Genomic DNA, 25,357 nt, shown 5'->3' with positions numbered 1-25,357 from the left:
TGGACCCCTTGTTCACATAGTTCTCGCTTGTTACTGTGCAAAGGAAATGGGGACGGATACATGAGTCCAGAGGTGGGTTTTTATGAGAAAAAAAATCTATATAAGAAGCTATTTTAGTAAGTCCAATTTTCTTTGTTTTGCATCACTGGGCAGGTGAGTTATTGAGTTTATAGCAATTTAAGTTAATTGAGATGTTTAACAGGATTCCCCTGGAGCCTGTCGGGGCCATTGTCCTGATGTGAATGCAAGCAGTGGAGAGGTACGTGCCTTCACCTTGCCAAATGTGCCGGCAGCAGGGACTTGGAGCAGCCATCGCTCAGTGCTCAGGGACGCCGACGTGAAGGCGGTCACTGCTAGAACTGGAGCACTGAATAACTTCCTGTGCGCACACTCATCTCAGGGGTTGCATCTCCCAGATGAGAATCAGTGAGTCCCAGGTCCGTTCGTCCTCTGCTTTTCCTGGGATGACAGGAGTACGTTGCACTCGGGGGTTGTGTCAGTGGCCTGCTAATATTTGTTGCTCAATGGGAGTGGAGCAGCCGCATTTTGGGAGCTCTGAAGGCTTCTGGCGTATGGCATGCGTCGACCATGGGGATGATACCAGAGGCGACAGCTGCTGTGGTGAGATCTGGGAGCGGGTACAGGAATAGGTTGCCTGTTTTTAGGAGGGAGCGAGGGGAGGCTGAGGAGCATCACCGACAGTGCAGAGGAGAGGAGGGGCTGTTGGACTGCTAGTAGCAGTTTGCACAGCCACCGGTGATCCAGCGGTGACAGGTACGTAGGTGTAGTAGAGCTGCCTTTGCCACTGGAAGCTTCTTCAAAGCCGGCTTTGACTTCTCTTCTTTTCACTTGCCAGAAAAGGTTGAGTTAAACACAAGCCCTCGAGACACTTCTCTCCTGTTTGTAAGTTCGTGGGCTTCCTTAGGAGGTCCTGTGCCAGGCCCACCGCTCCTTCCTTGAGGAGAGTCCTTGAGGCGGATGCAGGACCTGCTGTGTCACCACAGTCCGGCCTTTCTCCTGCTGCCTTTGCAGTCAAAGCAGTCCTCGTCTCGATCGTGGCAACCTCACCCACCCTGGTGCCCATGGGGCCTCCTCCCCACTTGATACTAATACAGTGCAGAGAGTCTCTTCTTTGCCCACCAGCCTCTCATCGTTGCTCTCCTGACACCTCCTTTTCCACTGCATCCAGTTCACCCCACTTCCCCAACCTTCATTGCCCCGTCTTCCACCTGTTCCTTTCTTTCCCTATAACTGTCGACTTCCTCTGTGTTTTCTTCAATAAATTGGTCAGCTACAATATTCAGTCCTTTGCTCTATCCTGATTTTTTTTCTTTCCCCCTCCGAGTTTTTTCTCCTCTGACCCTTTCCAGCTGGAATTGTTCACGTCTTATCTCCCTTTACGCCTGTCTGAAATGAGTGAGTAAGCTTCATGGGGCAGGGATTAGATCACATCTGTATCATGAGGGGCCTCGCACCCACATAAGTGCCATAACCCCCCCCCCCCCCCCCCCAAGACTAATGTCTAACACTGAGGGGTCTGTTTTCCCTGGACCTGAAAACTGCAAAGGGGATTTTTCAGCTTTGCAGTAGGAGCTTAAGCAACGAGCTGTGCGAGGAGTGAACAGTATTTAATCTTAAGAATGACATTAAGCCATTTGCGAACAGGCCCTTTCTGTGAAATGAGGATTAAACCGTGTCCCCACTGAGCTTCTTGCGCTGTTTGGTAACTCCGTAACAGCAGTTTCTGCCCCACGCACCACCTGCTCCTCTGGGACAGCACGAATCTGCGTTTGCAAAGACTTCTCTTAGGAGTCTTCCTGTGCTGGCGTCCTGTGCTGGGGAAGCAGGCGCAGCACCACGGATGCCCTGGCGTCTGGGACGGTGGCGAGGAGGGGACAGCCGTTCCTCCACCAGTGGTTTCATGCTGCCACAGGGCTTCTGTCCTCAGCCACTGGGCTCCTTTAGCCAGGTGCGTCTTGACTGCTTCTGTCTCTCGTCCACTGCCTGTCCAAGTGCCGAGCATCTTGGCTCCACACAGCCTTGTGGGGGCCTTTTCTGTTCCCTCCCCAGCTTCCCAGAGGGACCTCAGGTCTCTGGTCTTGGGTCTCTGCTGGTGACATGGACATTTTAGAGCTTCTCTCCTGCAGGACTTGTTGCTTCAGGGCTTGGCCTCTTTGGGTTTCAGAGCCCTCCATTGCAGGCACTGTTATTCTGCATCTGTTTTACAAACATTCAGTCCAGTGCTGTAGTCTTTACTGGTAATATTGGTGCCTATAGTTGCGTGTCTGTGATGTGTCATCGTTTTTCCCTACCCTGGTATCACTGCATCTGTTAAAATAGCATAACATTTAAATAGCTTAAAGAAAACACTTCTTGCTTGGGGATTGGTGAATACAAGACATCTGGAGTTCTTACGTTCCTGAGAGATGAGACTTCAGAAGAGCTTTAAAAATGTGAAATGCTGGTAGTTACCCTTCCCCCGCAAATGCTTTGTCCAACCCAGCTCAGAGGTGGTGCAAAAATGAGAGCGATTCTCCTCCAGAAGAAGAATGCACATGGGAACTGCCAGGTGGAAAAGACCCTTTATTTCCTCTGGAAATGAGGAGGGGGAGTCAGAATTGGAGAGGTAATAGTGTTTTCTTACAGTGTTAACCACTGGAGCTTCATCATATCAATTTTCATTAAAAATAAAGCATCGTGGCTTGCATGCCGTGAGCCAGCTCACTGTAATGCTGTGGAGACTGCAGTTAGCTGAACATGAACAATTGCACGGTGAGGTGTGAGCTTCCCTCATACATCTTAATGGGCTATTAACTTTAGAGCCTCATTACAACCACTTAAATGACAACCCTGTTACAAGGCTTCATTCAGCACTGGCCGAGATAGCAGACACATCCATCAGTAGTTCTTGTCCATCGAGGCCATGCTTACCTGGCATGCCCTGATGCTCCATTTTTCGGCAGGTAGCTGTTGCCAAGGCACATGTGCCTTCCAGCAGCAGCCGGAGCTCTGTGGGTTTAAATATGTTGTTTCAAAATCTGGACTTTACTTGTGGATGTGACAGCGAGGCAGTTGCCGCTGGGGATGGTTGAGGCCTCCTTCTCACAGCATAAAATCTTCTTGATGCTCAGGATAGTGATGGGCAAAGGCTCCTTCATGTTCTTTACCGTCAGCGGAGGCACAAGTAACCCCACGTTTCACACGGACGATTGTACATAAAGAATGTTTATCCTCTTTCCTCGAGGCTCTTGTTCTGGGTCTAGGATTTTTCACTGGGGTATTTATGGTTTTGTCAATTCAGCTTGGCCAGTTTTCATTTATTGCAGAATTTTATAGTCCAAATTAAATTTTATAGAAATATCTTCTTATAATGTATTTATCTCCTAAAAACTAGCATGAAGGTGCCAGGGCTGGGAAAGAAATAATGACATTTTTGTTCTCAATTTTCCATAATGCTGGCACCATTTTATATAACTGTTATATGATGCTCAACAGGCAATACCTTTTTTTATTGTAGGGTCTCTTATTCACAGCTTGGACTAGCACTCCTCATGGCTTGCTGGGTTTTTTTAGTACATTTTATAGCAAGGAACAAGAATGAAAAATCCCTTGCTCTGTTCTTCTTGCTGGAACACTTCCACGCTGCAGCTTCACTTCTGAGGTTTACCTGACCTCTCTGGATTTATTCTTGCTGTAATCTCCGTTATTCTGCTGGAATTTCCTAATGCAAGATTTTTAGGGTATGACCTATATCTACCTTTAACTAGAAAGTACCTGAGTGTAATGCAGCGGATCTTTGTGCCTTGCCTCATTCAGCCGTCCTTCCATGAATGTTGTATGTGGGTGAAGGGGTGCAGTTGCTTTATAAAATACTCCAGTGATCTGTACTATTGCATGTGGCAATAATATCGTGTAGACGGTCTATTCTGATGAGAAGAAAATGTTAATCTTTATGCCAGTACTTTGCAACTGGTTTCTCTTTATCTGTGATGCCAACATTTCGGAGTCTTTCATAGATTGTAGCATCAGAAGGGACCCCGAAGGATCATCGTGTCCAACCCCCTGCCTGTTTTGTTGCTGCATGTATTATCTTTTGATATTTGTACATACAACAAAGATGTCCTTTGGTGACATCTCTGTCTATGCTACATAAAATTGATATATGTGGTGATTTCCAGGCTGGGGGGTAGTGGAGGTTCTGGTGACCATGTGCAATGCTGTTATTGCGAAGGGGATGCATCAATCTGGTACTGCTTTTAGTTTGATTTTTATGCCTGGATCCTGATGCCCTTTAGAGGGTAAGGGTGTGGGAAATGGGAAACAGCGGAGGACGTGGGGGAACAAGAATCTGCCTTACAAATCATTCTTTTAGTGCGAGATGGCAAAACTGCCTCAAGTTAAGTATTTCTCAACTTCTGATGTCAGTTTTAATAGGGGATCGCTGGCCCAGGGCTACCCCTTCTAAAGAGCTCAAAATATTTTGAGTGTCTGGCCCAGTTGGCCAGCCCAAAGAACTGCAAACACCATTCTGCTTACCTGTCGAGCCGGTGTCAGTAAAGTTTCCTAGCCCAAATACCCCAGATTAGGTCTGAGAGGCGCAGACATTGGGATCCAGCTGCCACTGCTACTTCTGTCTGCCACCTGCCTGGCAGAGTGCAGGGAGAGCCCCGTGCCCATCCTTGGGCCAAATCCAAAGGCTCTGCAGGCCGCAGGCTGCCACACCTTCCTGTAAAGCCCTTACATCTTTGATTTTTGTCCTTGGCAACATCAAATCGCCACCTTCCTGTTTGCTTGCAGCCAAAAAGTAGATTACTGTTTATTTGAGATGTCCTCTCTTGTTGCTGTATTGTCACAACTAATGCATGAAATACATTAGTGTGCTTCTTTCCAGGCTCTTAAATATACCTGCCCTATAAAAACCGGGTATTTTGTGAGAGCGCTTTGTAGCAGATAGAGTGCTGTATCCTTGGAACAAGTTAACCAAGGCCACTAAATATTGCCAGAGATGGTTTGGGGATGTGGGGAAGGGAGAGGAAAGATAATAGGCTCCAGGTGGTGATGGTGAGTTAATGACGGGCATTACCACGGGAAAACACGCTTAATTCCGCTAGATACCCAGTGTTTGTTTTCAGGATTAGCTGCTTCCCCTAATCTTCTTGATTAAGGATTATGATTGCTGTAGAAGTGTAATCCAGATGAGCCTCCAGGAGATGACTGACAATTTACAATACAATGCAGTTTGGAAATGGCCTTTCCCTGGCTGTTAATCTAGACAGCTAAATACAGGTAATGTGTTAAGTATAAGGCTCCCTACAGCTAACCTTGTCGATAGAGCCCGAGGCAGAGCTTGGGGAAGTGTTTCATGACATAAAAAGAAGGGAGAGGAAGAGTATTGAACGAGGTATGTCTAGGATGATCTCTCCCTTCTTCATTACCCTCCCCTGGCCTCCACCACCATTGGTCTGACTGTTCTGTTTAATAGCTATGAATACTATCTATTACTATCAGTACTGTACTCATACTGTTAGTTAATACTGTTAACACTGTCTAATACTATTAATACTGTACTAGCTGTTTCTACAGCTCCCTGTGGCAGTGAGTTCCAGAAGTTAACTATATAAGCTGCAGAAAAATTGCTTTCTCTTAGTTTTAAATCTGTCTCCTGCTAATTTCAGCAAGCTCCTCCTGGTTCTAGTATTCTGGGACTCAGTGAACAGCAGTCCCTTATTCACATGGTCCACACCCTTCATGACTTTAGAGACCTCTGTCATATCTCCCCTTCTCCTCCTTTCCAAACTAAGCAGCCGCTTACTTTTGATCCAAGTTGCATCTCAGACTAAGGTTGGATAGTGATGGCCAAGAAACCGGGGGAAGAGGGTGATAAAGTTAGATCTTAAGTATGAAGGAGGTGTGTGACTTCTCATCCAGATGCAGAGTATCGTGAGAGGAGGACTGATTGCCCCAGCATCCCAGAGGCAAGGAGGGAGAAGCACTGAGAACTGGGGGACGGGCAGAGACCTTGAGAGGCGGGGAGGGAGCTATCTCCTCTGCTTCTTCCTCCTACACAGCCATGAGATTATAATGAACTATAGGAGGATTTGCATACCAGTTCGTCTTAATTTAACTGCTTTCACATTACTCAAATGCCAGTTCTGTTAGAGAATATGTAGCTTTTTAACTTCAGACCAAGTTCAGCCACCTTCCCAAATAAAAAATCCTCGTTACAAAGTACCTGTAGTTTTGGCATTTTACCTGTCTGCCCCATAATAAAAAGAAGCTGCTTATGGAGATGCACAGCTTTTCAGTGTCCTTTTTAAAGGAAAAGATCTGTTACTAAATATGCTGTCATGATCTATGCGCTGAAATGTAGCAAAGCCCTTTAAAACGAATACCCGCTAGATGACTAAATTCCCTGGGCATGAAAAGGGTAAAAGGCGATAGGAAAAGTGACCTGATAAAGGATGGCTCTATTAGCTGAACACCATCTGTGAGCCACCAGAAAATATTTGTCACTCGGTGGTCGTCTGAAATGAATACCTGTCGAAGGAATCGGTCTGTTTAAACACAACTGTGTAGCACCCATTTATTATTCTACCATCACCCCTTCAGCTTACAATGGGATCCTGTCCTCTGACTGAGCAGTGGTTTTAACGTTGGGGGTAATTATATTTTGCTTAAAGGTCTACGTTCTCTGTCCATTACAAGAACGTGATTGAAGATCAGCTTGCTCGGGGGTTGGAGAGCCCTTGCCCTTTGGTCTGAAAGAGAGCGTGGGCCGTGATCTGGGCATGCCACAGCTGCAGCGTGGCCCTCAGCTGCCCTCCCTCTCACTGTGCTCTTCCATAGGACGGAAGTGGTGTTCGCCTCCACTGCCTGTCTGTCACATGCGTGACAGTTTGGGACCAGCATAGAAGGTACTGACACTGGGGTCCGTCCCTGTCTACATTCATTGTGGAGCGCAGCCGTGTGTGTCCAACACGTACCAGGCAGGTCCACCCAGTAATGCCTATGCTGAGCCCCAAACCTGGCTGAAGTGGAGCGTATATATGGGATATCGTTCTAGCCTGGATTTTAAACCACTTAATGGATGAATTTCTGTTGCATCCTCTGAAACTGTTTCAGTGGCTAATCATCCTTGCTGTGAGAACACATCTGTGTCTTATTTCCAGTTTGATTTCCCACCCTCCCTCCCAATTTCAGATCTCAGGCAATGGACTTTCAGGCATTTCTCTGCTAGATTAAATAGCCCTTCAGTAGAAAAGATTGCTTTTTCATCTAGTTGTGAACAAACTTACGGTCAAGAGCCACCTTTGGTTTCTGTTGGGTAAGCCAAACAGACTGCACGGTAAAGGGGAGAGCAGCACACTTAAAACATGTAGCTTGTGATGGTATGAGTCAGTGCATTAGAAACATGATGAATCAATGTCAAGGAGCATGACAAAAATGAATTCTTTAGCTGTATATACACTAATGCGAGATGTCTGGGCAATAAACAGGAAGATTGGAAATGCCCATGTAGGGGGAAAGTTCAGCTTGGTTGATAGTCCGTCAACCTGGTAGGACGATAGAACTGGTGAAAAGGTGGAGGTGACAGGCTCTATGTACCAAAGGGCTTTTTACTGAAGACTCAGAAGTGTGTGGTCTTCAGTGCTTGTGGCTTTGTTTTCTGACAAAATGGAAGATAGGGCAGAGGCCACGGCGGCAGGTAGGAGAGCAAGATGAGCACCTTGTTCTACTCTTCCCCCTTGAATAGGCAAGAAAACGGCATTCTTCCTCCAAACTGGGGGGCACGCAGGAGGTCTTGTGCCGCAGACAGCAGTGTCCTTGGAGGTTTCACCAGTCATACAGGATCGTTTTCTAATATAACAAGTACTGCCTCCAGTGTGGAATAATCCACTGTTAGATCTCCTTCTGACAGCTAAAGATGAACTGATCGCTGAGCTGAAGATTAAGATCACACACTGTTCTCGTTAATAGCCAGCCAGAGAGTCTTCGGGTTTGTCTACGCTGCTGACTGCAGCATCACGTGGAAATTTTAGCTTTAAATGAGCCGGCCTTGGGCACTGGAAGCAGCCCGGCTGTGGCAGGATGGTTCAGTGCCCCCTTGGCAGGATGAGTTTGCCCGCATGGACCAGAGTGCTGCGGTATCAACACTACTTCCAGCCCGTGGACTAGCTCTCGTGGCTCTGCAGTGTGGACGTATCCATAGCCTGTGCTAAGGATCTGAGGGCAGATCTTACCTTGAAGCAGTCTGGAAGACAGGTTTGTGAGAGAGAGTTTTTACTTAACTCCCTTCACTACCCCTCGCTGGAAACAGTGTTTGTCTGGGGAAGGTTTCAGAAGCTTTCCATCCCTTAGTTGATTTCATTGCTCCATTTCCTCCTTCCCTTTACTTGCCCCTTCCATCAGGTGGTTGCCATTGCCCTTTCTGCCCCCAGAATTGCTCACTTCCCTGCCTGTCTCTGAGAGGACGCTTGCTCTGATCACCATTGATATTTCCGTGGAGTGGGCCTACATGCACCTCTGCCTGTGCGAGCTCCCTCCCCTGCTAGGCAGATGTCCATTATAATGAAATGTAAAAAAGGAGAAAAAAATAATAATAAAGGCAGAAGAGTGTAATGTTATGGCTTGATTTGACAGGACCTCCTGCTGCGGCAGCTGCCAGTGCCTGCCATGGAACAGATTAATCTGTATTCAAGCACACCGCTGCTGAAGTCAAGATCGATCTAATTAGGGTATTTTAAACACTGCTTGCATCCGGAGTCTGTCTGTCTGTGGAGGTGCGGGGAGGGCTCGAGTTTCTACACTAACGTGGGTCTGGGAGAAATCCCCGGAGCAGCAGGGGATCATGTGCTGCCTGCCTCGAGGGCGGCGGGGCCTCGTGCGCTGCACAGAGACGACGTGTACCATCACCTAAGATTTGAGAGGCTTGATTACTCCTGGCATACGCAGAGGGGCAGCATCCTCTGCTCGTGGCCCTTGGACATCTGTACAAGTAGGGGATAAGTTGCTCCTTTTCCACATGTTGGCTAGAACATGGCTCTTGTCCAAGGGGTGATGAGGTGCTGGTGGGGCTGAGCTCGACACCTGTTCAAGGACACATATCTAGGCCCTCCTTGCATGATGGCATGTGCGTGGGCCATGAGGGGAGTCCACAGCCAGTCTTGCCTTTTTTTTTCCTGCACCAAATCAATGCTTTCCCTGCAGGGAAAGCAACTTCGGTTGAGACCTGATGCTCTTTGAAAGCTTTGCCAAATAGTCATCGAGTTGATTTGAGCTACTTGGGGGGTTGCCTGAGAACTGTATACAACCCCTGTGGCTTGTAGTGGTGGGGTGAGCATGAAGTCCAGCAACTGCGGCCTTTACTGGGCAAAAGGCACAAACTAACAGCAGTGTCGAGACCTTTCTCAAGGAAGATCCCGCTGGTGAGTGAAGGCTCAGTTCTGTGCAGTTGCTTTTTACTGGCGTGGAGCCCATCTGTTCCTTTTGGGCACCTTCCCACAGTGCCCAAAACACACGTGTCCCTCAGCCCATACCTTATGCTAGTGTGGCAGCTTTTTTATTTTCACTGAGTAATGGGTTCAGCCATGTTTCATGTCAAGCTCTACTTAGAGTAAGCCCCCAAGTCACCAGGGCTGGGGTGAATCAGCAGCTCACACGGTCGCGCTGTTCCTGAAACACCAGGTCCTGGTGCTCAAACACTGACTGGGGGGAGGGAGCGAGGTGGGTGGATGGGAGCCGCGGGGTTGTCCCCAGCACCCCGGCAGCGTGGTAGGACTGTTTCTTCCCTGGTGGCCCCAGGAACAGTCTCAAGCAAATGCTGGAAATGCAGCTAGTGAATTCTTGGACTTTCTTCCCAAGCAGCAGAACAAGCTGCTTGGGGCATTGCAAACTTTCCTGCGTGTCCCTTTCATCATAAGAAAATGGAGATGGTTTTTTGGGGTTTTTTTTTTTTTTTTATAAACCCCTGTCGTTTTTTAAATAGACCCTGATTTGCTATAGCGTGCGTGGGTTAGCTGCCTCCCCACAGCGAGCGCTGCATTCACGTATCCATAGCTATCCTTCACCTCCGTTTTATCCTGTCGGAATGACAGAGCAGCCGAACGGTGCCGGCCACCAGATAAACCTGTTATCTCCTCTGCTCTTACTGCCAGCCGCTCTCCCATTCTCCTGGGCACATGAAAAATTGACACTACCTCAGGCAGAAATCTGTTTCTGAGGAAGCTACATTTATTAGCAGCTAATGAAATGGGTGTGTGCGTCTGGTTTTGCCGCCCGTGTGTGGCACACAGTTAACCTTTGGGACAAGGAGGGGGCTGACCCACCGCTTGAGACAGGTTGTTGAAGTGGCTCTTAAGGCAAGGATGAGCTGTCAATTCGGGTGAGAGCCCCATGCAAACAGGTAGATGTCACCTGTTCTTTGTACAGAAGTGCAGTTGATTGGAGCGTCTCGTGGCTCTAGGCTAGGCTGAGCAATGGAAATGCATGGTGATCTGCTTTGACAGCAGTGTGACAACATTTCCTTTCCTCTGCATGTTGCCGTATCCTGTGCGCACCTTGCCACCTGTTCCTTCCCACTTTCAGCTTGGAGATTTTTTTATGGCTGCTCTTTCTTATCAGTCTTGATCAATAAGCTGAAAGCAAAGATGTTGTCATGTTCTAGCTTGGAACACGCAGACATGCCTGAAACCTGAGCTCTGCACTTTGTGTACGCTGGCAGGCAGGACACGGTAAGGAATGGCTTGGCAAGGGAAGGAGGCTCCTGCCTCTGTCTTTGGACTTGGCTTTGCCTTCCTGGAATGAGACCATTGGCCTCAAATATACCCTGCTTTTGCACAGGGCGGTGGCAGGGCCACCCTGCACCTCTTGCCTCTTCAGGGGGGCTCTGCAGGGAGACTACATCGATGCAGGAGTGGCTGGTTTTCACAGCTTCTTCCCCACTCTGTTCTCTCAAGAGACACTGCTGCTTCCAAGCTGCATCCAGCACATTCAGCTGCTGTTGTCCGCATATCAATGGATGGCCAAGGTGCTGGGAGCCCAGGAGGAAAGCCTTCATAGTCAGAGGCCTTGACACCAAAGGAACAGAGAGAGATGTTGTATTGGGAATAAACTTAAAAACAGGCACAGTTTTGTCCCTGTGAATGTGCAGAAGCACAGCGGGCTCCTTTGAAGGAGACAGAGTAGAGGGGAGTCTGGCTTGTCTACTCCTGGGAAGCCGAATGCCAGTGAAAAGGCACCACGGTGCATCCTAGAAAGGAGGAGACCTAGAACAGGGCTCTCCCCTTCTTGGGCCAGCAGTCAGGACCCCGTCCGGGGAGATGCTGAATGCCCCGAATTCCCTCGAAGGTGCCTGCTGCCCGGAAGCTGTTGCCCTGTGGCATTTGCGCGGATCTGGGAGATGATTCTGTTTGACAGGGAAGAGCTTCCAAAAGGCATTTGTGAAGAATGAGAGAAGTGTTGTGATGCACGCTGTGCTTTCCCTTCCACAAAACTGTGCTCTTCTCCAGGCTTCCCCGAACGGCAGTCTATTGAGGGACATCTGTACCACTGTTCACGGGAGGAGAGCACCTTGAAGCTGGGGCCTGCTGCACAGAAGGAGAAAGGAATCAGTACAGATTTGAGGCACTTGGTTCAATTGTCCTTCAGAGAGGAATTGAGCGGGGTTGAACATCAACACGGATTATCTCTTGCAGCTGTTCCAGCCAGCTCTTTGCTGCGTTCCAGGGTTTGTGCCCTGGAAAGTGTGACCTAGCCGTGGGATCTGGAAGGCTGCAGAACAGGTTTATTTGCTCATTATTTCTTTGTTTGTTGTGCCGTATTCGTATGCAGTGCACAGGACTTGCTGCGAATAAGAGGTCTGAGGATTTTTCTCCAGCGAATGCCAATTAAATCTCTGCATGAGCTGAGCTCTGGCATGGTTATTCCTTTCTTGAGCTTTTCTGGTCTAATAACTGCTCCCTCCTTGGTAACCTAAGGGTCACTTGGAGGGTAGTGCCAGCTTCTGAATGATCCCTGGGCCGGGGCCGGAATTACTGTTGGCCATGAGGGAAGGAGCACGGAGCAGCAACTGTGCCTTTAGGTAGGCTGGGAGCTGCCAGAAAGCAAGCGTAAGCCGGTAGGTAGATACCCTGGACTTGTCCTGCGTCACAGCCCTTGGTGCCGCTCGTATGAGTATCAAGAAGAATCCAAAAGAGGACGAGAGTAGCGCAGAGGATGTGGTAAATGCCTTGGGCTAGTGGATTTCCACCTGCACCGTCCTCTTGGAAAACTTCCCTTGTCCTCTCTGACCCCCGGCCGGGCAGGGACCTTCCTGCCCCCCTGACCACCTGTGCATCTTTCGCTCTTCCCCCCAGAGCACGTCTGCTCCATCCTGGCCTCCCTGCTGCGGAATCTGAGAGGGCAGCAGAGGACGCGGCTGCTGAACAAATTCACCGAGAACAACAGCGAGAAGGTTAGTACGCTGCCTGCCCAGCCGTGCCAACTCTGGCATGGCGCTGTTAGGGAGCCCACTTTATGGTGACTTGAGCCGATCCTGACCACTGGATCGGTTCTCATGGGGACACTTGTGTGGAGCAGCGGTGATGGGGAATATCTTAGTCCTGTCTCTTACCCTCCAGCTTATAGCTCTCTCCTCTACCCATGCTCCTCTTAGCAGCTGTGTTGAGCTGCCTGTAATTGCCCCATAGTATCTACATGACAGTAGAGCACCAGCGAGGACCTCTGCAAAACACTCGCTTCCTTGGGACTTGTGCCTTCAGCCCTTCCAGGGTAGAGCCGGCTCCTCTGTACAGAAAATAGCTGTAAATTCCCATTGTGTTTTGAAAGCATCTTTGTTGAAATGGCTCTGTCCCCCCTGTAAAATCCCTCCTTCCCCTAGTTATTTTAAAGTTTGTTCAGTTGTTTAATCTGGTACTGGGGAGAGCAGGACAGCCATGCCTGGCAGCCATCTGAATGATCACAGCCCGGCTAGACAGAGGGCTGTGCTTACAGAGCTGGGGAAGCGGAGGACTGCAGTGGGCTGGCACGCTTGCCTGGTCAGTCACTTCCTAGTTCATTACATGTGGGATAAAGGCTGCTGGCTTTTCAGTACTGGCCAGTCTTATTCCCACACGCGCCCAGGAACAGCATGTCCTGAGCCCCGGAGCTGCCGGCTGCTTTGCAAAGGCTTCTTTTGTGAGCAGGTGGCAGAGTAGGGTGGATTGGGTGGCGAATGCCTCGTTCTTTCTTGGCTTAAGTCTGTCTCTCTTGTGCCGTCACAGGTGGATCGGCTGATGGAACTGTATTTTAAATACCTGGATGCGATGCAGGTGGCCGACAAGAAGATTGAAGGAGAGAAACATGTATGTACTGCTTCCCATGTCAGCAGCTCCTCCCCCTTCCTCCCACTCTGAGCCTGCTCTCAGGAGCAGAGCTATGTTTTTTTTCTAATGCCATGCATTTGGCATGGTTTAGCTTGGCTGCCTTCTGCTTGGCCTCTTGCAATCAGCTAATGCCTGCCTGCCTTGAGAAGCATTCTTCTCGCAAGGGCGCTTATCCATGGGGATGCGGCTGTACGTGGGGGCTGGCTGGAACGTTGCCACTGGGCAAGGACGACAAGCATCTCCGTAAGCTGCAGATGTTTCTGCCTGATAGACGCTCGGCAGCCAGACCGGTGAATGCCAGCCAAACCTTGCTGAGTCCCCAAGGGCGGCAGCACAATTCGCCACTCGGCAGGTACCGGTGCCGCTCTTCCCTTGGCTACATGGGCGCAGCTTTGTTCTGTGTGCAGTGGGAGCTCAGTGCCATCAGGGTGTTGTCCACATGGCATGGAGCTCCTGTCTGGGGCATGTGCCTGTTCAGCACCTTGTCCCATTCCGATGTGCAAACTTACTTTTCTTCTCTGCTGCAGAGAACGTGCTGGCTGTCTCCCTCCTCCCTGCTACCTTATGGCTGCTCCCTCTGCACACTTATCCCCTTGCTTGCAAATGTCAGCTCTGTCCTTGCCCTGCCAGGGCTACACCATTGTTTTTCTTTTGCTTCCGACTCTGCAAAGCAGCATTTCTCTCCCTTGTCTCATTAACCTTCTCCAGACAGGCATTACAAATGCTCGCGCAGCTCCTGCTAGCAGGGCACCAGTGCCTCGGAGAAACAAGGTTAGATCCACGCTGTGAAATCATGCACTTGATGGCTTTGGTTGGGTTGTGCATCTGGCCAGCACATTCTCAGGGACTGACTCGGGGAGAGCGCTTGTCTTCATTGCCTAGGAAGACTGTGATAGGAAACTGGTAGCGACAGCTCCATTTCCATGCAGTTGCAGCTAGCATGGCTGCACTCCCATTTTGTGCAGTGTCAGGATTTAGGTGGCAAGGGAGATTCCTGCCCCTACAGCTGGGATGAGATTAGCTGGGACCTCTCCTGCAGCTTGGAGGTCCTGCATGGTTGTAGGTAGCTCCTCATAGGAGGACCTCAAACCACAGCAGTAGTGGTTCCTGACTCTCAGTGGTGCAGGGATGGGCTGACAGGGGAGTAAGGGAACTGTGGTGTGACAACTGGAGGTGATATCGAAGACCACCTACCTCCTCTTCAGTTCTGATCAGCTGCTAGAGCTTCTATTCCATGGAGCTAGATGGGGCTGTAGCCAAAGTCTGGTGTTCACTCTCAGTGCCAGCCACGGCTCGTTTTAAACAGCACGAGCATCGGTACCATATCGCGCTTCCTTGGAACTGAGGCTGAAACAGACTTTTCTGAAAGGGAGAATGAGCTGTTGGAGTCAGGAAGCAGCTTGCCGAGCTGTTAGCGACTTTGGCCTACTTCCCACAAGATTATCTGTATCAGCATTGAAGAGGGTGTGAAATTAGCACTGATGGAGAGTAATCACTGCAGCCGCTCTCCCCGACACACAGGCAGTCTCCATGTGCCACAGGCTGCCCCCGCCCCCCCCAGCCCAGCTCCTCAATGCCAAGGCCGTTGCACTGGGCACGGGCAAACATTGTGAGGGCGTTAGGGCTCCGCGGCTTTGTGGCTGCTCAAAGAGGCACAGGGGTGTGTGATGGATCTAGCTGCATCCGCCTCCAGCACTCAGGCTCCATATGGACAGCTGCAGCTTCACACTCAGTGGTGGCCTGGAGCAAGACAGACCCTTCCCAGCCCTGTACGACTCCTCCTCAACTCAGAGGGAGGCATTATTCATTGTTCCCATTCCAGCATTGATGTGTGGGCTTTGGAGCTCAAAGAGCAGGACTAATGATGTTGATGAAGCCTAGCTGTGCATGGGCAGCTGCTATTTAGAGCCCGCGTGCGCATACTCACAGAGCACCTTTCATCCAGAAGGGTCCCAAAGGCTTCCACAGCGGCTCCGCCGGCAGAAAGCCCCTGAGTGCTGCTCCAGCCGGCAGCCAGCTCAGGGAGTTTGTGAGCCCAGGACAGCTGGGGAGCCCCTTACAGAATGCACGGGGGGAGGAGGGGCTGTGCATGGATCAGCATCCATGCACAGCAGATGAGACCATAGTGTAAGGTTTGCTTTGCAGATAAGCTGCATGGGCCTGGCATCAGTGACACTGTGAGGGTGGGGAACTGCTTCATTTTCTCATCCCCTTTCTGTGGTTGCCACCCCTGGTGTCGCTGAAGTAGAGCTGTTTAGAGCCCCGTGTGTTCCTGACAGACCCGTGGCCCGTTCTGTGTGCTCTGCCCTGCCACCCTTCTCTCCGGGGACAAGGAAACCCTTCAAACTCAGCTGTCTGCATGCAAGTCCAGCTAGAAGTGCTGGTTCCCTCTGACATGGTTTCGTCAGCCTGAGTGAGCCTGCCCTCAGCTGGAAGGGCTGAAATCCATGGTGCCTCCCTCCTCACTAGGGATCTTTGGGGCGAGCAGAAGTGTCCTCCAGCTCCTTTGTCTTCCTACAGCAACTTCCAGCCGAGAGCCACAAAGCCTGTCTGGCTCATTGCGCTTCACACATGCGTGGCAGGAGGCGTGATTTGGGGATGGGGGTCAGGTCACAGTTGCACCGTTACTGTTTGCCAGGGCAAGTAGTAATGATTTTTGGTTTTGGGGCCATTCCAGACCCCACTGCAGCCTGGGCCCTGGGACAGAGACCCAAAATGGCTAATAGTCAGCCCTGGCCATGTAACATTTAAGGTGCTATATAGACCAGCCATAAAAAGATTCTGCATTAAATGTGGAACATTTTTTTATGGCTCATTTCCCATTATGTGGTATCTTAACTTGGGGGCACCTGTAGCCCTCTTCCCATCCATGCTACATTGAACATGTTAATCGCACCATGAATGTGACGTGTAGAGGGGGCTGAGCAAGTCATTTCACTTCTTTGCACCTTCTGTACAACGGGGTGCTGGTACTTCCATACCTCGGGGGGGCTTGTGAAGCTGGAGCAGCCAGTGTGGGCTAGAGAGGGACCTGCTTCCACATGGTTGGGCTGTGGCTTTCCATCCAAAGTGAGTGGCAACCAGAGGCCGGGTCCACACGAGCATCCCTGCCAAGGTCTGGTACTTGTCGTAGCTCTTTGGAGTCTCGAGCAAACGGAGCCTAGCTTTGGCTTGTGAGAAGAGCATCTTGTCCTCTCTCGAGCTCTTTAATCCTTTCTGTAGGAAAAGGTGCAGAACCCCCTTGGCTTGTAACTCGGTCTCAAATGAGACGTAATTATAGATGCCGGCAGTAGCCTCAGCAAGCTCTAAAGAAGGGAAGAAAAAGGAGGAGATGGTTTAATATATTTTTTTAGTTCCACTGAAAATTATGCTCAGCAGGTTTATTCAATGAAATGTTCTCACCAGATACTTTGCACTGTAATGACTTACAAATTACATGCTAATTGTGCTACAGTTAAGTCATTCGAGCCTTGAAAGGGAGAGACGAGACTCCTGGAACTGAGGCAGTGTCCACAGATTTTGATAGCTTAAATGGGGATTTGTATCAACCTGGCATTTGAGTTCACTTTAAAATGCTCTGAATTGCGCAGAATTGAATTGAGGGCGGAAAATAATGAGGGGTTAATGTAATGTAGGAGGATCGTACCTCTGCTGGCTGGAGGGCACGCGGATGTGGAGCCCGGCTGTGCTGACACTGTTGACACTGGTGATGGTCCTGCCCTCCTTGCAGCCTGTGCTGCTTCAGAAGAAGCAAGGAGGGTGAGAGGAGCTCCACGCTCCCCTGCTGGGATTGCTGGGTCATCTAGACATGTCCTGCAAGTGCCCTGTCACGCTTCCCATTTCTAGTGCCAGAGCTGAGCGGCAGATCTCTCCCCTCGTGTTTACCAGTTCAGCGGAGGTGCTGGCATTGTAGCAAACGCGGTGACCTTTGCAGCTCTTGCAGAAGGACTGCTCAGGATACGGACGCACCAACACATCTCGGCATGTAGGCAGGCGTGAACAGCACTCTTCCCCGCAGTTGGCTGGGCTGCTTTCTTCCCCACAGGTGGGAGAGCTGGTCTGTCATTGAACCGCCGGATGTGCAGACCTGCATCTGCACTAGGGAGCTGGGTTTTTTGCACATAAAGGAACAGGCCGTGTTCCCGTTCGGAGCATGAGTGATGCCACACTGAACATGAGGGTTTGCTGGGGAAGTCGATGCCTGCTTACAGAGATGGCACGGTGCAAATATTGGCAGCACCTCTGCTGTGGTGTGTTGTTTGAACACCTTGACGTGGCGAGTGTAGTGCCTGTAGCTGCCCCTGGCTTGTGCTGTATGGACCACAGACCTGGGCTGTAGATAGCTTTGCCAGGGCCCTGATGCTGTTCACATCAGGCACCTTGACACTGCTTCAGTCTGTCCAGTCTGTCCTGTCCAAGCTAAGATAGAAGCAGATTCGGCAGACTGCGCTCGTCAGCTTCACACGTGCGCAAGGCCAGCTTCGCATCACAAGGCCCATAGCGCTCCCCGCAGCCATGGATCGTGTTGGCACAGCTCGGCTTCCTGCAATAAAGGGAGGTGGATTCCACCTCTCCTGTGGTTTTTTAATCTAAAATCAGCGCTCTCTGCCATCCCTGCTTTTGCATGCTCCACACCAGCCGTTCCCAAACTCTGACAGATTGCGCACCACCAATTTAAAACAATACAACCTTAAGTGCCACCAGCAATTTTTTGTCAAATAAGGTAAATATAATAAATCTGTTAACGCGTACCACGGACAGGTTGTTTGCGTACCACTGGTGGTACCTGTACCACAGATTGGGAACCGCTGGTTCAGACATGGCTCCAGCTTCCCCCGATCCGCACTGCTGAGGCAGGAGGAAATTACAAGCTGCTGTGCTTAGTCTTGGGCATTCCTGGTCCTAAATTTTTAATCTGTTTAAAATGCTGTTGGACTGCAGCCTGCTGCATCTGCTGTGTGCTCCAAGCCTGCTGCTGCCTGTTTGCAGTACCAGAAAGGCATCCTTTCCCCACTTGAATGGATTTTTTGGCTTCTGGCACTTTTTTTTTTTACACCTTGCTCTTGAGCCCTGGCCCGTGGCTGCAGGCAGGATATTGGCGGGGTGGTGCTGCTGGTGCCAAGCAGGTGGGTCTTGCCCCTGCACATGGGATCAAACCACTGCTTGATACAGGGTTGGGAGGGACTCTACCCTTACCCCCAAGTCAGGTTTGCACGGACTGGTTGGCAGAAAGGGGGGCTATTTTCCTCTGTATGTAGTACACGAGCCTCTTCCTTGAACATATTTTGCCTCCAGTGCTCTTGCCATCACGGGGCTTGGGCCCCCGCCCTTGTCTCCTGTTCCCTTCCTGCAGCGTGTGCCGGGTTCGTTGTTTACTGGGTGCTTTGTGTCCAGGCCAGGGCCCATGGGGCCATGGCCACCATGGTGAGGGGTTTATGCCTGGGATCAAGGGACTGGACGACTGGGGCCCCCAGGAGATTCCTTCTGCTCCTCCGTTCCTCGCAGGCTGATCACACCTGTGTTCTCTGCCTTCCCACTGCCACCTACCCCAGTCCCGGTTGGCTGGTGTGCACACATGTACATGCACACACGCATGTCTCTTTCCTAGATTGGATCAAGCGCTTGATGATGGGACTCACTCTGTGCAATACCTGGTGTCTGCCTCGGTCACCGGACAGCCACGCCGCTGTGACTGGCTGACTTCCCTGGTAGGGAGGCATGGAAAGCAGGGCCGGGAGGGACCACGGGTCAGCCTGTCCGGTGCCCTGCTCGAGGCATCCTTCCGCCTGAGCCTGCCCGCACAGAGCCGGGTGGTGGGAGTGGGGCTGAGCTGTGTCCCTTGGTGCAGAAAGCAAGGCCTGGGTGTGGTTTTTGCACCTCCTGAACCACTGAAAACCTCTGAGGTTTTGCTTGCTGCTTGGCACGTGCTCAAATGACTCTGCTGTTGCAGGAGTGGGGAGAGGAGGCAGAGTCCTGCCGGCATTCCCTCTGGGGCCAGGGCTGCCCTCTCCTGCTCTGCCTCAGACCAGCTGTCCTGGGCTGGGAGAGACAGCCAGACTGGGGCATGAGGAGAGGGGCATGGAGCCTTTCTCGCACCCTCGTCCCATGCCCTGCGACCAGATGTCTTCCTGCCTGCAGCGGTGGCAATTCCATTGTATCTTTAGGTTTCAAGTCTTCACTTGACACCTCTAGGCCTGCCCTGTCAATCCCGCCTCATTAGTGTGAGAGAAGCTCATTTTAGCTTCAGAGAAGCCCATCTTATTGCTGTCTTCTCCCATCAGCAAGGGGCATCTCAGCACACATCGCCAGTAGATTAGAAATGGCATCAGGATGCTCATTTGGAGGTTATCGACTTGGCAGCTCCACGACAGGGAGACAAAGTGGGGAGGTGGCTGCGTGGTGCAGCCCTGGCGGTGGATCAGCATTTGAAGAGGGGCAGTGGTTGGAAAAGGCTGCAGAAGTGGCATCTGCACCTGGTGCAGATCTTCCTCCAACGCATCGTGGGAGTTAGGGCTGCTCCACGTGTTGGCAACAGCATGGCCTTTGTGGTGGGGCAGGGGAAGGACCAGCTGTCTTCTCGCCTGCCGCCTCGTGGTCAGGAACGTGGTCTGCCGGCTTCTGCGCCCCCGGGCACCGCGCTTGGCAGTGGTTACAGCAGAACGCAGCTTGGCTACCCGGCGCCAGGTCACAGCCTTGCTGCCCCGGGATGGTGGTCACTCGTGTTGCTCTGGGCAGGAACTGGAGCGCGCACAGTCCTTCGGTGGGGCCAGGGCCCCGGGGGTTTGGTTCATCAGATCCGTGTCTGCCCTTGAACAGGATCCTGAGTGCATCATGGTGGCAATCGAAGATCCTTGGTTGAGAGCGGCTGCTTGGGCTAGGCACTGAGTATGTTGGGGAGCTTTGCCACATCCTCCCCTAGCCCAGCTCCAGCCATCACCTTCCAGCCCTTGGAGTGCTGCTGCAGCAGGAAACAGCTGGGCATCCTGCCCGGGGCTGTCTGGTGGCCTTCCTGCCCTCAACAGGCCCTCTTACAGCAGAGTGAATCCCAGCAGATCCAGGCACCAGGGCATCTGGGCTCCCTGCATAGTCCATCGTCCTCCTCTGTTGCTTCCTACAGCAGAGCCCACCGCTGCTGCTCTTCTTGCCCATTGGTGGTGTCATAAAGAAGCAGGGCTGCAAGGGACATCCGAAGGTCATCTAGTCCAGAGTGACCCTGGGAGGGGAAGATGGGAGGTAGCATTTGGCCCAGGACCCACAGGGGGAGGCGCTATCCTGAGGGCTGTTGTAGGCTCGTGGCCGTATGATGAACCGGCTGCAGCGGGTTCATCTCTGCTCCTGGCACAGGCCTGAGGGTTGCTGTGCTGCTCTGGAGGAAGCCTGTTGTTTGACTTGAAGGGTTGGTGTTTTCCCCTGTAGTGCTGCCAAGTGACTTACGTGCAGCCGATAAAACTGTTGCCGTTCACTCCGCTCTTCCATCGAAAGCAGTAGTTTGCAGCTCCCGTTCCACGATTTGCTGGGGTCCTGGTAGCTAGATTCATTCATGGTTTGGACATCTCCCCAGACACAGCCTGCTTCCCAGTCAGCCCGGCCGAAAGGGTGGCTGGGCTGCCTCTCCTAAGGGACATCCTGGACTCCCTCCAGGGTGCCCTGCTGCTGCATCCTAGCTCAGGCCTTTTGGGCAGGTGCTTTCAGCAGCTGCTGCGCTCAGGGGTTGGGAACGCGCCTGTCGCAAAGAGGTGTGCGGGGTTAATTCTGTTTCTGGTGACGAACGGCCTCTGCCCATAACTGGATTAAGGGCCTGGCTCAGAGAGCCCTAAATCAGCTTGTGACACCAGCGACCTTGCGTGCAGATGTGTTCGCAGCACGCACGCGCGGAAGAAGCTCTCCTTGCTGAGCGCTGCAGGGACAGGGCGCCCGCCGGCGATGGCTCTAATGAGGAAATATTGCTCCGCTGGCGTGTGCCCACCTGCCAGCCTGCTGCATAATGAATCACGCAGGCTGCACGGAGCCGGCAGGGCCTGACAAGAGGCTGCCTTTATTTTTTTTTTGTTTAAAATAAGTCCACTGTGAAGATTACGAAAGGTCACATGTGATGTGAGGCACCGCTGGGCTCCCTGAGCACGGCTGGCAGGTTACGGATGGGGCTTGGCTTAAGCAGCCCTTGTTTGAAGTCATGGCTGGGTTTTCCTCTGCAGCATCTTGGAGAGGCTCTCAATGAACAAGGACCGGGCCATGATTGCTTTCCCTTCTGGCCTTGCCGTGGATGCTGGTGGCTGCCTCCTTAAAGTCAAGGTCATGTTGTGGGGTTTGGGGAGGGAAGGGAGAGGCTTTGCTGCCTGGGTCACCTAATGCCTGCACAGTGCAGGAACCTGGACAAGGGTAGCTTCTGGGCCAGATGAGGCCAGGAGAGAGAAGCAGAGAGGCCGAGATATTTGGCCCTGGGGAAGAAAGAGGGCAGTAGCGGTTTTGGCTGTTCCACTCCCTCTGGCTGGGACTCAGGGGGGCTCTGGGAGGAAGCTGCATCTCAGTGGGTGAGCTTTGCGTCTGGGTGCACCAAGCATGTTTAATGAAGGCTACAGCTGGGAAGCCCTGTCCAACAGGGTTGACTATTATCATTCAACTAACCATAGCCATCCCAAATACCTCCTCTTCCTTGTCTGGTGCAGCCTCAGTGATGCCAACGTGGTGGAGCTCTGGGGCCCAAAGAGCAGTGGGCACGATGCCGGCCAGCATGGGTTTAGGAAGGTGTTTGGGTGGGGGAGCCTTGAGACACTAGCCGAGGCACCATGTCCCAGTGTGTGGGAAAGCTGTGAGCTTGTGCAGAGCAGCTCATGTCTCTGCCCCTAGTTTGCAAATTAGCCAGGCATTTGTGCTTTGGGTACAGGCTGGATAAAGCAGTAAGGCGGCTCTGCATCCAGTTTCGCTTTTCCTTGTTCTTCAGGACATGGTACGTCGGGGAGAGATCATCGACGATGACACGGAGGATGAGTTCTACCTCCGTCGCCTAGACGCTGGCCTCTTCGTGCTCCAGCTCATCTGTTACATCATGGCAGAGATCTGCAGTGCCAGCGTCCCCCAGGTAAATGCAGGCCCTGCGTCTGTGGGGTGGCAGGAGATGTTCTTCGTGTCTAATGCACGTGCAGCCCAGCTCCAGTGCTCCCTGATAGCTGGCTCTGGCTGGAGCTCCAGCTTGGACCATGCAGATGCCCCTCCCCACCCCCTGTGAGCACAGATATGGAGGGCAACCGGCTTCCTGCATGCACAGTGTTTGCAGCCCCATGGGGTGAGCCTTTCTGCGCTAGCCTGGTCCTGCGCTGAGGGAAGCGGGCTAAGGGCTGTGCTGCCTATCATGGCATGCTTCTTCCTCTCCTCTTCCTCACTCAGATCCGCCAGAGAGTCCACCAGATCCTGAACATGAGAGGCAGCTCCATCAAGATCGTTTGGCACATCTTGAAGGGTGAGTGTTCAGTTTCCCACTGGGATCCTGCACATCTGGTCTGGATGCACAGGCCACCCCTCCAGGGGACAGGTCGAGGAGACAGCATGGCTGTCATGGGACAGACTGGTGTGCTCTGCATCCTTGGAGCAGCTGAGAGCTTGGGGGCGCCAGGGCTGGGCACAGTCCCCCACCACCACCCCACGAGTGCTGCTCTTTCCCTCCCAGTCAGGAGTGTCTTTGGTGTCCACAGAAATCCAGGCAGCTCTGCTGTGGGTGTCTGCCGTGGTAACGCAGCCCCCTGGAAGCCTTGCTGAGTCCTGTCTTCCCCTAGCAGGCCCAGCACCTCCTTGCCTGTCGCACACTAGTGTACCGGCCTGTTCTCAGTGTCACATGAATATGGATGGTGGCGCGGCGGCCTCCCTGCTAGCTGCGGCGTGCGGCCGTGGGGAGTTGCCATCCCGGCACCTGCGTTGTTTCCGATGTTCGTGTTAAACGACAGTGGTGCCTCCCTGGGCTCTGCCTCCTGCTGTGCGCCTGTGAGGAGTTCTGGTGAAACCTGGGTGTGGGGGTCACAGACTGGGCACCAGAGCCAGCTGGGGGCTTGCCCCAGTGCCTGTTTCCAGGGTGGGCTTTGGTCCTGCTGCAAGGGGGAGGATTCTTTGACCCGCTGGTCCTGAGGGTGCGGTGCCACCCCCAAGGTGACTTGGGGAAAAGGCCGAGGTATCGGGCAGCTCGAGCACCGCTCCTCCGGTCACAACCTGGCCGCAGTGTCCGGTGCCCCCCGTCCATCAACTGGCTCGCTGCCTGCAGGGGCTGAGGGCTGTTCCAGCCCCTCCATTTATTTTTGCTTTGCACTCCGTGTGCTGCTCCTGTTTCGTTGTTATTTTCTATTTTTGCATACTAATTAGAAGCCTGCTTTTTAGTTTGATTTTATGGCCTACATATTCTCCCTGTTTCTCTGGCAGCCTGACAGCTGATGGGTCCCTCAGGATTGCCGAGAATTGCTTATCATGCAAGAGAGGCAGGAGGACTTTGTTCCTAAGGTGGTGTCGGGGGTGGGCAGGGAATAACCACTGGCTCACTGGAGCAGGTCAGAGCCCACTGGCCAGTGGGAAGGAGCAGTGTCCCACCCAAGGCCCAGGTGGAGAGTCAGGCCCAGGGGGTGGCACCCAGGCTTCATCTCTCCCCTCCATAGAGGAAGAGGAGCAGGAAGCCTAGAAGCAGGGATGCTTGCTGTGATGGGAGGAAGACGAGCTGATGGGGGTCTGCCCAGAGGGCTGAGCTGTCTTATTCATCCCAGGCTTAGTCCCGAACAACAGCACCCTTTGGGGCTGGCCCAGGAGTGGGGCCAGGGAGGAAGGCAGCTGGTCTTACAGTGAGAGGTGAGAGGCACCTGGAGTGGGGAAATGCACCGGGGGCTTCACCCTAGGCCTCTGCTGCACTTGAAGAATGCTCCCAAAGCAGCACGACTTCAGCCATGTTGTCTGTGTGTGGACACACATGTGCATGTGTTCCCCCGCCCAGGTGCTCAGCTCCCAGTATCCTCCTGCAGACTGGGGAGCATCTCCCCAGTGGCCCTGGCTGTGCCGTACCCGCTGTGCTGTGTGCGGTGCAGCAGAAGCCGGGCTGAGGCCCCGGCAGCACTGGGAGGGCCGGTCCAGAGGCAGCGCGCGCTGGCTGCCGGCTGTCACGCCGATGCCACGGCCCCGTAAACGCAAGGCGGCTTCCAAGTGGGTAATTAAGAAAGAAAAAAGGCTCGGGTCTAGCGCTCCTGTCTGCTCTTTTCAGCGTAATGTCAGCAGCTGCTGGTAACCTCGTAAACATTTTGCCAGCCAGTCCTTGTAAAGCTTAGTCTCGTGGAACCGATGCTGAGGAGGAAAAGCGTGGAGCTTCCTGGCAAAAGCAGGAGACGGGTGACCTGCTCCCATGCAACGGGTCTGTCCCAAGCCGCAGAGGGGCCCAGCTGCTGGCGACCACCGTCACCATTGCACCGCTTGAGGCAAACTGCGCAGACGTTCAAACGGTCCTTCAGGCCAAAACCCCAGCTGAGCCCTGGCCGCCTCCAAGGCTTCAGCATTCGTGGAGAAGCGCCTCCAGCTTCCTGCTGGATCTGGGCCCCCGGCGCTGTGCTGCCCTGGTCACGCTCAAGGGTTCGAACAGCCAGGGTGCAGCGGCCCGGGGAGAAGTCACACTGGGGCCATAAGTCAGCAGAGGCAGCTGAGTTGTTGCAGCTGCTTCCGAGGCGCCCTGCCCATGCCTCGCACCAACCTCTGTGACGGGCAGTGCCCAAAACTGCTGGCAGGACTGTGTGGGCAAACCCCTTCCCTGTTGGCATGTCCCTCCCCCCGCACAACACCCAGACTCTATCTCCTGCGGGGCGAAGCGCTGAGAATGGGGCGGCATGTCCGTCCCCGCTGGGTGATGCAGTGGAGACGGGCTCCAGCCCCCTGCCTGTCTGCCTTGCGCCCTGGCGCCTGCTCCCTCGCAGCCCGGCTTGGCAGCATCACCACCTCCTGCCACGGGGACTGTAGCAGGTTATAAATATTCAGAGCCTCCC

General features: G+C 52.6%; 1 protein-coding gene across 2 annotated transcripts in view; it reads left to right on the top strand.

Moving 5' to 3' along the window:
• Positions 1–25,357, top strand: part of CTNNBL1 (catenin beta like 1) — a 63,423-nt gene that overhangs the window by 36,750 nt on the left and 1,316 nt on the right. Inside the window, exons 12-15 of one of the 2 annotated variants that reach the window (XM_090020680.1) lie at positions 12,354–12,451; positions 13,260–13,340; positions 22,303–22,440; positions 22,746–22,818. In XM_090020680.1, coding sequence (XP_089876806.1) covers positions 12,354–12,451; positions 13,260–13,340; positions 22,303–22,440; positions 22,746–22,818 — 390 coding nt within the window. Of the gene's footprint in view, positions 1–11,507; positions 11,781–12,353; positions 12,452–13,259; positions 13,341–22,302; positions 22,441–22,745; positions 22,819–25,357 lie in introns of those variants that run through there. The other variant, XM_090020681.1, reaches the window with a different exon arrangement.

Source organism: Crocodylus siamensis, chromosome 10 (genome assembly GCF_052110815.1).
Source record: "Crocodylus siamensis isolate JL-2025a chromosome 10, ASM5211081v1, whole genome shotgun sequence".
NCBI classification, from domain to species: Eukaryota; Metazoa; Chordata; order Crocodylia; family Crocodylidae; genus Crocodylus; species Crocodylus siamensis.
Note: the sequence above shows the minus strand (reverse complement) of the source record. Positions and strands in the feature narration are given on the sequence as shown.